Below are 14,132 nucleotides of genomic sequence, written 5' to 3'. Positions count from 1 at the left end.
GAGAGTCTGTAACCATAACTACATATAAAATGATTTAAGAGGTGCCAGATCATTAACACAATATTATCATATGTGTATTATTAACATGATATCAATGTTTCATTCTAAAATATCATGCTTATCGTCAATACCAGTATATCACAACACCGCAAGTTTAACATTTTAAAAAAGAAAGGCTTTTGATTTAAAGTTTGAATTTAAGTTACACAAAATGAATAACTAGATTATTTTGTACTGTACACCTGCGTCAAATAGAAACAGTATACCCCCCAAACAGACCCGAGAGAAGCTGTCCCATCTGTGCCATGTATGTTGCCATACATGTCAAACCTAAAGCGAGCTAACTCGGGCCTCTGTAGCAACATCCGGCGCAGCCTGCTGTAAAATAAATGACGTTGTTAGCTGCAGTCTCGCAGGTGAAATGTGCCGCTGCTACAATTATTCTAATGCCAGCATGCCAGAATGCCAGTGCTACCAAATGCTGCTGTCAACCCAGGGGTTTAATTAGTTTGGCACGTGTGCCACTTATAATCACCTGCCATTACCAGTTCTGGCTGCATCTGCTTACACGTCTGTCAGTGCCGGCCAGCCTGTGTATGTGTGTGTAGGTCTGTGGGTGTGTCGGACAGTAGGTCGGTGAGTGGATATTTTTGGCAACAGAATGCAGTCATCAACCAATGTGAAATCTAGACACAAAGGGTTCATTACCATTATATTTACAATATACACATACAGTATTTAGGGGCTGCACGGTGGTGCAGTGGTTAGCACTGGCGCCTCACAGCTAGAGGGTTGCAGGTTCGAATCCGGCTTGGGACCCTTCTGTGTGGAGTTTGCATGTTCTCCCCGTGTGAGCGTGGGTTTTCTCCGGGTACTCCGGTTTCCTCCCACAGTCCAAAGACATGCAGGTTAGGTTAATTGTGGACTCTAAAATTGCCCGTAGGTGTGAATGTGAGCGTGAATGGTTGTCTGTCTCTATGTGTCAGCCCTGCGATGGACTGGCGACCTGTCCAGGGTGTACCCTGCCTTCGCCCAATGTCGGCTGGGATCGGCTCCAGCCCCCCCGCGACCCCTAACGGGATAAGCGGTTGCAGATGGATGGATGGATGGACATACAGTATTTATGGAGAGAGACAGAAATGAATCAAACACAGGTCTCCTTTTTTTAAGTGTGTAGTCAAAGTAGCTGTCGACTACAGCCAGGACAATTGTATTAGTGGTACACGCTTGTCAGCAGTCCGTCTGTACAGATGCATTGCGAAAGCAGAAGGGGAGCAGGGCTTCGTAGTGTCAAACTGCATTGTGAATAGAGCTACACCTCAGGCTGAATACATCACATTGTGATTTCATGAGAGCTGGAAGAGGTGGAAGAAGAAGAAGAAAAAAAAAAAAAAACTTCAGGGCGGCTAGTGAATCTCGACCCAAAACATGAGAAATGGAAGTTAAAAGTGAATCGTTCACTCCCCCTGGCGTAGCAGTGGCTACCTCTGGGGCTGGGATAGGAGGAGGAGGTGGAGGAGGAGGAGGAAGAACAGGAGGAGAAGAGGAGCCCCCCCTGGCTCTCACAGTCATGTGACGACTGAGCTCAATAGCTGAAGGATGGACCTCAGGCTGTGTATTTAGCTATCAGGTCATGAGCTTAAGTGTGTGCGTGTAAATGTGGCTCCATACATATGTGTGTACTGTAGGTGCGTTGTGCAGCAGAACACTTTCCCACTGACAAAACAGCGGCTCAGTTCTCCAGATTCACCTATGTCTGCCGCGATACAATAGCTCTAACTATCCCTATTCTTCGCAGAAAGTTCCCACTTAGCACTAAAACAAGGCTCCAATATTGTGCCGCCTCAAAAACATCTGTCGGGGACTTGTGTGGCTACACTAATTACAAATATCTGCAGTAATCCGGCGCCGATAAGAGAGTCATTACTCCAGCAGACATTTATCACTATGGGATTGATGACCCATTTCAGAGGCAGCCTTTGTACAGGGAAGTGAAATCGCTGATATCCCTTTTATCCTACATCGCCGCTGAAGCCATCCATTCGTCAGGAGGCAAGCTAGTTAGAATTGTAATTAACAGCTATGGACTTTGGCCCTAATAGAATTTTTGCAGGAAACTGCAGATTGACGTAGGAGGACGGGACGAGAAGGAGGTGGGGGGGGGGGATTTTACTGTGTTTTTCTTTTCTTACTAATTGCCACTCGGAGTGGCTGTCTGTCGAGAGGAGCTTCTCCGCGCTCTGTCAAGAAAGTGCCACAGCAGCACTCCAGTTTCTCCAAATGCAGAACTTCTGTACATTTGTAAATATGTAAGCATAGCCATTAAGAGGATGTGCCTGCACAGGCACATTGCTTCCATGCAATAATCTGTCAAAGACACAAACGCACACTCATAGGTCAAACATAAAATATGCACTTCCCTGCTCGAATACATAAGTTATGGCTTTTCCTCTGACTCGTTTTCAGTCTCAAACACGCTTGTACACCCACCCACCCACACAGACGCACAGAGTGGAGCAGCAGATGATCACAGTAGGTAAGGACTAAAGGTCTGGCCACCTGCCGGCCACGTCCCGTCTCTGTAGCGGTAATGAACAGAGACAGCTTGGGGACCGCCCTGCGAGCTTGTCCCCCCTTCCCGGTCTCCCTGCTTCGGGGGCAGAGCTGGGGGGCCCCGGGGTGACAGGGACGCCAGAGATGTTCCACACACTGACAGGCAGGTCTTACCTGGCCAACCCTCTGTACACACCGGCCCAGCGACACACACAGGAACACGCACACGCACACGGGGACAAATGTGGAGATGCACAAAGACCTGCGTGCGTGAGTGCCGTACATACGCGCACACTGTTCACATGTGTTCGCGTACCTACGCATTATGCACAAACTGACGAACACACACACGCACATACACACAAACGCTGACCCGGTGTAATTCCTTCAGCACACGGCTGGTGACAGGAGCAGCTGCGGCCGCTACGGCAGACAGATGAAATTTTCATAACTATCTCCTCCAACTTCCATCCTCACCTTCAGGATAATTTATGACCCGCCTGCCAGCCTTGAAGAGACAATATGCTTGATATGAAATGAAGTGTTCCAGCGGTGTAGGTTATAATTAACAGAGGAGGGGAGAAAGATGTGTGTGTGGATATAGAGTGGAGGGGGGGTGGAGGTGTGTGTGTGTGTGTAGGAGGGGAGCGCCCAGGTGGGGTGGTTGTGGTAGATGAGGTGGAGAAAAAGGGAAAGGATGGAGCATGTGGCGTGCATGCATGTATAATGTAAATGTGTGTTTAAACACGGCATACATTCCTCCAGTTAATTCTGTGATATAGACATTAACGACCAGCACAGGCATTTTTTACTTTCAACTGGCTGAAACAAATATACAAAACACAATGTGAAACTTTACAAGGATCTGATGTGCAGATTGTTTGTATGTTTACTGAGGCTTACATACATTATAATTGACATAATTCTCTGCCATGGTTCTACTTGTGCTCATATATTTAGCTCACTTACCACTCACATAGGGATGTCAAGATAGCAGAAATTTAGTAGTCGATACCAATACCAGAGAAAGTCCACGATTCTTGACATCAATTTGATACCACGGTAAAAAACAAAAGCAAAACAATAAATCCCACTTCAACATCCACTCCTTTTTTCACCTTTTTCATACTGTTTTTTGTTAAGAAGTTAAACAGGTCATAGTTCTCTCTCTATTATCTATTTTATATTGCTGTGAAAACATCTCCTTCAGACAACTGTATTTAGTCAAATTTCTCGCCAAAAAATGCATTTTACAAGATTACGATTGAACACATCATGATAATGTAACGTAACGTAAGAATTTACCGAATTTACTGAATAGAGCCTGAACGCATCATAATGTAAATCAATGGCGCCTCCAGTTAACTTTAGCTGTTAGCTTCATGTAGAACTGTGCTGCTTACCGGCTGCTCACAGCTAACATAAACTAGCTCTCGTCCTGTCGATTTCAAAACGGATTTGTTGTTCACAATGTGGCATAATCAGGGAAAAAATAGGTTGCGTCTCCTGGGTGCATCAATAGTGAGTTTACTGCGTCCCAAACACATTTTCTATCTTCCCCGGGATGATGGGACGACGTTAGTCTCGAGCCCTGATGGGTACCTGCCTTACTGTAGGAAAACGAGTATCGTCACGTTTTCAGAATTTTGGCATCAACTTTGTGCCGGAATATCGTCCTCGTGACATTCCTTCACTCACAAACATTTTTTTTTACATGTACAATATTTCAGCATAGAAAACCTAAATTGGTACCGTTTCCAACCTGCTATGCAACCAAGAACAAACAAGATTTAGATGAGATAAACTGTAATGACAGTGTTTTTGGTGAGCACACCCTCCACCAACCCATAATGCTATGCTCTTGCCGTTTGTTTCACATGACTGCTGCCACACATCCTCACCCAATCATGCTCTATCAGCTCTCTGGGATGTCGGGTTTGACCAGAAAGAATGTCCTGGTTTTCGTGACTACCAGTAAAACGGGCCCAAAACCCATACCCTCCTCCTCCCTCCTCACCACATTGTCTTTTCCAAACACAAATCTTGTTTCCATATTAAAAAAGGCAGCATTTAATGGGCAACCGTCTCTGCAACAAGTGTGTTTAAACGTCTGTGGCACTTTTAATGACATTTTCTTTACTCTCTCTTTCTCCCTTTCTGTGCCACATCGTGTTGCCAAGCTCTTATACTGTGAACTGCGTAATTATGAAATGACTGTTTCCATTAAAAGCTGTGAGCAATTTAATGCAGTTGTGACTCAGTCGAGGATAAGCAGAGAAAATTAACAAAGAGAGAGCGTGATACTGATCCCTGCCAGTTGCAAGCCTTCCATTCCCACACCTAACCACAGAACGAGAGAAAGCATGTACTTCAATAGCCAATTACTGACTTGTGTGAGAACAAGGCAAGACAGAGGTAAGTGCATATTTACACGGGTAGACCTTGTACAGTAAGTAGAAGGTAAAGGAATCGCATCGGCAGTCGTCTTATTAAAGGTACATTCCTGCAAGAATAAGACATACCCTGAAGTAATTTCCAGCCTGGGAGCTAACTGGGATGGGAGTACGACTGCAACGGCAGCAGCAGCTGTGAGGTTCTGCTGAGGTCAGGACATGTCATGCATAACTGACTGATTGCTAAACAAGGGCGGGTGCATGAGAGAAGAATTCATAATTTACAATCAAGCACACACACCTTGCAAACACACAGGCCACAGGCGATCTCGCGGCACGCATGTAACCGGTCTAAGGGACCACACAGACATGTTTTAGATAAAGACAGACAAATTAGACGACAGCGTCTTAGGCTAACCACCGCGCTTGCACTAATTACAGGCTGGCCGGCGATGAAAGAGACAGATGACATGCACTTATTTGTTTTCTCCTCGAGTGCCCTGAACCGAGTAAACACAGCAACGCCGATGACGGCAAAAGTAGGAGGTACAAAGAAAAACACCGAGATGAAGAACACGGTTGTGGGATGGGAGTTCCACCCGCCACACACAGGTGTCTGCCCACCAATTGCAGCGATCAAAACCCCTGAGGTAAAGAGAAACAATGGCGCAGCCAGCAAAACTTTTGGCTGACGACTCATGCCAAGGAAAACAGACTGAGCTCGCCTTGTCTCTTCTGCTTGCAAAACAAGACCGCTGTTGTTGGGGGTGATGTAGAGGCAAATGTGGGGCTGCTGCCTGGGAGATCTGATTAACCTGTCACCTCGGGTTGTAACTTACATCACACAGGCCTGGTTGACAACATGCCCGGACCGACCTGCCGCCAACCAGAACTTTGGTTTATGACGCCAAACAACACCACCAACCTCGCTAATTAAACCTCCTTATTGACAGCAGGATGTAAAAGGGCGTCCTGGTAGCTCACCTGGGAGAGCGGGCACTCCATGTACGTAGGCTGAGTCCTTACCGCAGCGGCCCAGGTTCGAATCTAACCTGTGGCCCTTTGCTGCATGTCGCTCTCTCTCTTTCTCTCCACCTTTCCTAACTATCACTCTGTCCTATCCAATAAAGACAAAAAAGCCCAAAAAATTATCTTAAAAAAATTTGGTATTGCGGTATTATGTTGTGCAATACTGTTTCGATTCTCTAAAACACTTTATTGATTTGAATTAACCTCTTAAAAATCCAATGGCCCGCCGTCGAGCCCGGCCGCTTTTCGGTCTTACAGAGCTCTTAGCTGGATTTTAAAGCTAGAGTGATACTGGCATCATATTAAACTAGAAAACCTAAGGAATCCAGTGGTACCACCCATGTCATACTAACTTTTCGCGAAGGAGGTTAAATAACGCTCCAAATTTCTGCAAAATTTTGGTAGGGAAAAACTGGCATGGCCATTTTCAAAGGGCTCCCTTGACCTCTGACCTCTGAAAATGGGTTCTATGGGTACCCACGAGTCTCCCCTTTTCAGACATGCCCACTTTATTTGACTCCCCAGTTTTTACATGCAGTATAAATGTATGTGTTATTTTTGTCTATTCTAAAAATGGTGTATTTATCGCAATATATTGAATCGTTACCCCAGTATCATGATACGTATTGTATCACCAGATTCTTGTCAATACACAGCCCTACTCTTAACCGTACCACACAAACCCTGTTTCTCAAACCCATCCACGTAATAGCCAGCTTCCTCACATTGAAAGACAGTCACGGTAGGACACATTGCCTTCATTCTAAAATTTCAGAAACCCCACCCAATCACTTGTTCAATGACAGCTGGACAGATGACGGCTTTGCTAGAGGTCGATGGGAACCTGCGCACACTAAACCCTTGAGTGTATAAAGAGAGTGAGTTGTTTATAACATTAGAGTAATCCCCGCAGTATGGCGTCTCCATTTCTAGGGCTTTAAGGAGGTCATTGGCCACATTAGACAAGGCTGTGGTCTGTCCATCTTTATTGTAGACACGACACTGACAATCTTTCCAACTCCCATCTGGGACAGGGGACCTCCATTGTCTCCTAACTCGCTGTCCCACCCCAGTGCAGGAATCGAGGCGGGGTCCGTCAAGGACAGCACAAAAGAAATGTCACCACTCATGGAATGAAGTGCCAGCCAACGGAGGTCTCTCTCCTCCTTTTTCTCTGCCTCTATGCGTCTCCGCAGGGGTGCAACTGGTAGCTGACATCACCGGCGGGGTCATCCCCGGCTGGGCACAGCTTCAGCCTCGGCTCTCTGGCCCCCGCTGGCCCCCGGTGACCCCTGGTTTTGATGACAGACTCGGCCTTTTGTGAGGCAGCGCCCTGTCCAGGTGAGGACAAGAGAGGATGACAATAGCAGGAAACATAAAGCCGACGGAGGCTGGGAGACGGCCCTACAGGTCATGGGTCAAGCTGGACAGCTGAGTGATGAGTGCAGCTGTGGACACGTGGACCTCCTTCTCTGTCCTTTAGCTCGGCTTGCCATGTCAGCTGATGTTGCCTTTTGTCTCGGGATAAAGACCTCACTAACTCCCAACAAGTGGGAGAAAAGTAATAAACACAGGCGACAGATGTACTACGCCACAGATTCTGAGTGTACAGCTAATATAGTGACACCCAAATTTGTACGGTGGGTCAACTCCTTGTCTTTTCAAAAGGCGACTGAAGGACATTTGCCTTTTCAGTTCTTAAAATAATCAAAAATAAACACAAATGTAAAAACTACAGAGAAATAAAAGAAACTAGATGCTCTCTCATAACTTTAACTGTAGGAAACACTTGCATTTAAAAAAAGAAAGAAAAGAAAAACGGAAAATATGCAATGCCTTACAAATAGCCATCCTTGCAAAGCAAGAAAAAGCCCTCACATAAGTTTATTAGTGCAGTCCAATATCAAGTATGTCTCAATGATACAGATAAATATGATGTATTTCTATGGGTGTAAATCACAGGAGTCATCACGATATGATATTATATTAATTCTTAATTAATTAATTAGTTCTTAAAAATGATTTGAAAATGTTATTACTGAGCTCTTTCAGATGTTTAAATGAAAAACAATCTATTCTTTTTAATAAAAAGCATAAATATAAAGTGGAAATTTCAAAATAAAGGCGGATATTAAAGATGATGATATGTATTGGTATTTTCAATTCGCATCGACGATATTGGATCAATGATCATTGAATCGATATATCGATCCAGATCAATGTATCGTTAGCAAAATTGCAGCAGTTTAACTCTTTTCAGTTACAAACGTCTTTGCGCTTGCCATATTTCTCCCCCCTCTCTAATCTGACGAGGAGCTATTTCAAGCCTTGTTATGTATTACCACCCAAGCCTATTAAACACAGAACACCTCCAAACTACAGCGATTCACACACCCTGAGCTGTCCAACTGTTTCCGAAGCCAAAGGTCAATGGCTGCCTACTCTCCTACCGGCCCACACTGAGAGATGGGAGGACAGGGTTTGCCAAGTCATGCACAAACCCTGCTCTGGGTCATAAACACCTCCGCCTGTCTCCCGTCTTTCTTTTTCTCCTCCACAGAGGTGAGTTGGGTATGCACTCTGTTAATCTTTCACTTCGGGCCCGCTTGCTTTTACACTGGCCCGCCGGAGAACAGAGGAGGGGAATGAAAGAGGGGTAGTAAAGGACGAGAGTGGATAAAAGAGCAGGAAGAAAAAGCCATAGAGAGGACCAGATGGGCACCTTCACAGTCCATTTATCAAACCCAATGTGGCCCTCCCCCACCCCTCCCCGCTGCTCTCATGTCCTAAACCCCCATGTAATTCTGTAATGATTTTCATTATCATATAATGACCTTACAAAGCCTACAGCAGTTTGCATGGTCAGTACAAAACTCGCAGCTGTTCCCTTCAGTGTTTGCTCGCCGGCTGTGACAAAGCTTTTCTTTATGTTTTTTTTTTGTTGGTCAGAGCAGTGACCTCTAGGCACCGGAAGGTCAGCATGGGGTCACGTCATCCAGGAGGTTTAAAGGTAGTCATACTGTAACCATACAGATTCAAGATAACATCACACAGAGTATCTACTGTAAGGAAGTTCAACAAAAACAAAAACTATAAATAATTTAGCCACCTAAAAGAAAAGCCAGTGTTCAGTGTTTCAGTGTACGCTATATTTAGAATATTTTTGCCGGTTTACCTTGCCGTGAGACAACCCTTTCCAATTGGGAACTGAAGCCGTTGTATCCGTCTATGTTTTCCCCAAAGCCACCAGACTCTTTTGAAAAAAACTGTATTATACTTCGCAGAACACGGGGGCTGCCTGTCTACCGCTGCCTCTATCGGTTAGTTTGTTTGTACTAGTGTGTGAATCCGAACTAACCAAAGTCACACAATAACACAAACTAACTAACCAGTCAAGGCAGCGGTAGAGCAGCAACTCCTGTGATCTGCGAGGTAAACATTTTTTCCAATGGAGTCTGGTTGCTTTGGCGAGAGAATAGATAACAGCTTTAGTTCCCCCTCGGAAACATAGACTTGAATATCGTTGGATTTTGCGAGTATGTACTTCCAGCATTTGTAACGATGAATTTATTTTATATTTGCGTAGATGTGAAACAAAATCTATGCATTTTCAAAACCTAATAATTCCAGTATCAAGTGTTTTGAATCTCTATAGTTCTGGTGCCGCTGAGACGTGCCATTTCCTATCCTAATAGGTTGTGCCTGGCTCGCTCTTCAGTCTGCATACTTCCTGTGTGGCACATTCAACTCCTCTCCTACAGTACAGCCACCCACCCACATAATAATCCATCTATTTCCAGGGCACTCACGGGGCATTTACCAAAGGGACACGGAGGGCAGCATCTATCAAAGAATTCGCCGTGTGCATCGGGAAAACCCGGTTACCAGAAAAGCTCATAAGAATAAAAAAGCTCTCATAACTTTGTTGGCTCCGAGTGAATGAATGGACTGCTCCTGCTAGCGGGGCGAGCCGAGGCATCACTCACTCTGAGTGCCTATAAGTCACTCGTGAAGAAGCACTGGTCACCAGGTCCAATTTCTCTTTCTTTGCTTTCTTGGTAGTGCTAAAAATGCCCCGGAGGCAGAAAATGGCAGCGAGCGGGCCCACGTTCAGAGTGCTGCTTTAACTGGTGTTTAAGAAACAAAAGTCAGCGAGAAACTTAATCAATCAGTGCTGGTTGTTTATGTTTATGTGCCTCTAGCAAGAGTCATCAATCATCCTTTTTTTCTTTTTTTCCATCCTTTTGCAAGCATTATGCGCTGAATGGAAACTATGGAAACAAAAGGCGGTATTATGATAAAAGCCTGCCTGTTGCATATTGTGTGGAAACCTAATTAGGATGCCAGATATAAAAGGGGGAAAAAAACAGCAAAAAGAATAAGCAAATTAATTTCAAAAGTCCTATTTTGGTGAGTGCTTTTATGAAAATAAATGAAGGTTTAAATACATCTGAATGAAGTAAACTAAATTCCCTCACTGTGTGTCTGCTTCTGTAAAATACTGTAATTGAAAACAATGACTTTGTCTCTTAGTAGTACGCATAAAGAAATCTTTTTCTAGTTTTCTAGCGAGGTGATCCTTAACCCTCATCAGCCGCGAATCTCTAATCAGTACCAGTGCGTCCCACTTAACATTGCACATAGCCATGTGTTTAGTTTTGTGTAAATGAGATCTGTTGACAGCCACTTGACAGGATGACCCCTGGCTTTTTTGTAAGTAGGGGGCGGTGGGGGTTAGGGATACACATTTAATGTGTGTAAAGGGGAGAGGAGGTATCAGGAGCAGCTGGAGTTCAAACACATTGTGTGGGACGCTTGCCCTCCTCCAAAACTAATCTAATCAGTCTTTCACTGCTGATAGAGTAAACGTCTGTCTGCCCCGCCGACGAGGACGGAGCATTTCCTGTCCTGGTCTGTGATACTGGTTGTCAAGATCTCTGGGGGTTAGACGTGACTAAAAGGTGGCAACATTGCATTGTGGGTGGGTGGGGGACATCGCTGATGTTAGGTTGGGGGTGGCGAGATGGTTTCTAGCTTTCAGCACCTGCAGCTGGAATGCACTATCAGAGCCGGCCCTACATCAGAGTTGTGAGGCGGTGGGCGTCGACACGGCAAAGCAAGGTGTTTGGAAACAGCCTGTTTACAAGGCTCATCTGGATGGGGCATAGCGAAGGGTCAACTAAGGGGGACAACTCAAAACAGAGGGGCGCCAGGAGGGCAGCAACACTGCAGGAAGTCGACATATATCATTCAAAAGAAAAGATGTTGCCTTCAGGAACTTCTAGTCTGATGGATTCTGCCCCTGGCACTTTTGCTTTCTTTAGGCTCTGGATCATGTCTGGTCCAAAGTGTGTGTGTGTGTGTGTGTTTGTGTGTGTGTGTGTGACAGTGAGGTCAAATCTGTTGATAGAGACAATAAGCATTGAGACATATGTGAATGCAGATCTAGAGTATACATGCATGCCAGTGTGTGTGTGTGTGTCCTTGCTAGTGCTGATGGGGAGAGTGACTGAGAGAAGGAACAGCTAAAATAACAGTGTGTTGTGTGTGGTGTGTGTGTGAGGCCCGTCTTTATCTGAATGAATGGCCAGTGTTCTAATCCGTGAGCTCTCTGCCCTTATCTGGAAGGAAGGAAGTGACTGGGCTTATCCAAGACACACGTGTCGTTGTGATAGCTGTGATAGCTGCCAGGCCCAAGGACCACAAGCAAACACCGACTACACCACAGCATATCTCTGGAATTCACATCAGCTCTGGATGAAAGCAGGACCAAGGCGATGATTCACAATTATTTTTGCTTGATGATACGATCACAATAGTTAACCCGACGAGTCCCCACTGTGAGGCTTGCAAATGAACCAATTGGACTCACTTGCTATAATTCAACATGTCAATAGGTCCTTCCAAGCAAAATGAGTCATCACGCATCACCACAAAACTCTCCTTTTGCGTTGTTGTGTGCGTCAAAGTTTTGGTTGTGTCCATATTTTCCTTAAAGCTGCAGTTGGTAACTTTGAGCAAATATGATAAAAAGTTATTTTTATAAAACTGTCACCATATCCTGACAGTAGTGCATGAGACAAATAATCTGTGGAAAAATCATGTGCCTCTGTGTCCTCCTAGTGCTCTTAATGGCATTTGCAATATTTTACCACGCCCGAAGGAAAACAACCAATCAGACTGCTCGTGATTCACAAGACTGGCAAACTCCGATCAAACTGTCAAACTAGGCAGCACTGAATATGAATCAAGATTCTGTTAATGTCATGCCTATTTCTCTCCTCAAATGTTTTCAGAAACATATTTTAGTGTTACTGTTTAGCTGGCCGGACCAAACTTTCTAATTTTACAGCTAAACAGTACACTAAAAAAGTGATTCTCAAAGTGGGGTCAGGGACCCCCAGGGGTCTGTGGCACTCTATCAAGGGGTCCGTGAAATAATTAGCTATGAATTATAAAATTGTGCTGTATCATTAAAAAGTACATATCCCCAGATGGGGACCATTTGTGCCAATAAAACAAGCATATCGTGTCCATTACTTCCATCCATGTTAGCTTTGTGCCAATAGAAACTCTGATGATTGTGGCACATCAAGTCAATCTGTCATAAATCAATCACTTCTCTCAAGGTGCAACGAACCATTCCTGGTGCTGCTTAGCTTATTAGCCTGCTAGCTAGCTGGCGAACATGGAGAAATATTTGAGTCAGTCCATATCGTCAAGTGACGCTAAGCCCAAACTAGCTAAATGAAGAAAATGTGTCATGTGTCTTGAGGTGCCAGCGAACGAAGTCATGAAGCCGACCAAGCTAAAGCGACATCTGATTACAAAGCACTAAGAATATCAGGGCAAAACAAAGTGGTATTAACATGATTCAAACTGAAATGTCTTTCTGTTTAGAAAGGTCTTAACAGGACTGAAGTATTTATGTTGAAAAGTTTTAGAATACAAATAGTTCCAAAAGCATCTAAGAGTATAAATGGTAGTAAGTATTATACTTAATCGGTGTCCTTGGTAAAATGTTTGAGAACTCATGCACTAAAATATGTTTCTGAAAACAATTGATATAGTGACAGTTTTAAAAAAAAAAATTTTTGCATATTTGCTCAAAGTTACCGATTTCAGCTTTAATGAGATTGGAAAATATTTGCCTCCGTTGTTTATTTGTTATGATGCTCATGTAAACTATTCACATCCTGGGTGTTGACCCTTGACCCCAATGTTTTGCATGTGTTATTGGTTGTGAGCCTGTTGTAAGCCCATAGTTTCATTAACTGAGAGGGTTAATAATCACCATTAGTGTTAATGGTTTCACAAACAACATGTTCTCGCTCAGTTTAACTGTAATGGATATTTCCGAGATTCCCTGCTCACAACATAGCCTATATTCTATGACCTTGTTTTGGGGGAATCAAGGCAACTAAAATAGAAATATGTAACTATTCTGAGCAGCCCACTGCAAAACATGTTCTCTTTGTGTAAAAAAAACAAAACAAGGTCGTTTAACATAAAGTTTGAAATATTAAGCAGGATAGCTCATTTCAAAAATGAGTTTGGACAGATTTTTCTCATATTTGTGTGTGATGGTGTTCCCATTTTGAATATGAGACAGCGCTCATACTTCATAGAGTGTCCTACTTTACCTGTCTCACACATCCGTCAGAGATGTGTTTTTTCGAGGACCGGTGGAAAGAACAAAGTTGGTGGTACATTGTGTTACCTGTCTCTCCATGTCTGTCTTTGCTGGTGTCTGTCTGTCAAGGCAGACAGCAGGGTTTCCGCCATCTCCCTCCTTCCCTCTCCTCCCTGGTCCTGCTCCCCCTCCACCGTATCCAGGAAGAGCCTCGTCTGGAAAAGAGAAGCAGACGTAGAAACTAAATGAAAAGATGTGTGAATGACAGTATGACCTTGACCACTGGAAAAAAACACCATTCCATTTACTGTAATGTCCATTTTCAATACAAAATAAAATTGTCTTCTTCACACAGAGGCTAAAATGACATTGGTTGGTTTACCACCCACTACATCAGAATCAGAAACAGAAATACTTTATTGATCCCCGGGGGGCGTTACGGTTGCTCTTATATAAACATAAAGAAATGTAAGAAAATAGAAATAACGGAGTATGTAACGTGTAGATTATGAACACAATGCTAC

The 14,132-nt window shown here is 44.1% G+C and overlaps 1 protein-coding gene across 6 annotated transcripts in view; it reads right to left on the bottom strand.

The window, feature by feature from the left end:
• Positions 1 to 14,132, bottom strand: part of fto (FTO alpha-ketoglutarate dependent dioxygenase) — a 145,046-nt gene that overhangs the window by 64,898 nt on the left and 66,016 nt on the right. For 5 of the 6 annotated variants that reach the window (XR_012590227.1, XR_012590229.1, XR_012590230.1 and 2 more), the window contains exon 8: positions 13,696 to 13,823. Coding sequence is in view for 1 of the 6 variants with exons in the window: in XM_074610276.1 (XP_074466377.1) it covers positions 13,696 to 13,823 (128 nt within the window). In the remaining 5 variants the exon portion in view is untranslated. Of the gene's footprint in view, positions 1 to 8,067; positions 11,987 to 13,091; positions 13,824 to 14,132 lie in introns of those variants that run through there. The other variant, XR_012590231.1, reaches the window with a different exon arrangement.

Source organism: Sebastes fasciatus, chromosome 2, assembly GCF_043250625.1.
Source record: "Sebastes fasciatus isolate fSebFas1 chromosome 2, fSebFas1.pri, whole genome shotgun sequence".
NCBI lineage: Eukaryota > Metazoa > Chordata > Actinopteri > Perciformes > Sebastidae > Sebastes > Sebastes fasciatus.
Note: the sequence above shows the minus strand (reverse complement) of the source record. Positions and strands in the feature narration are given on the sequence as shown.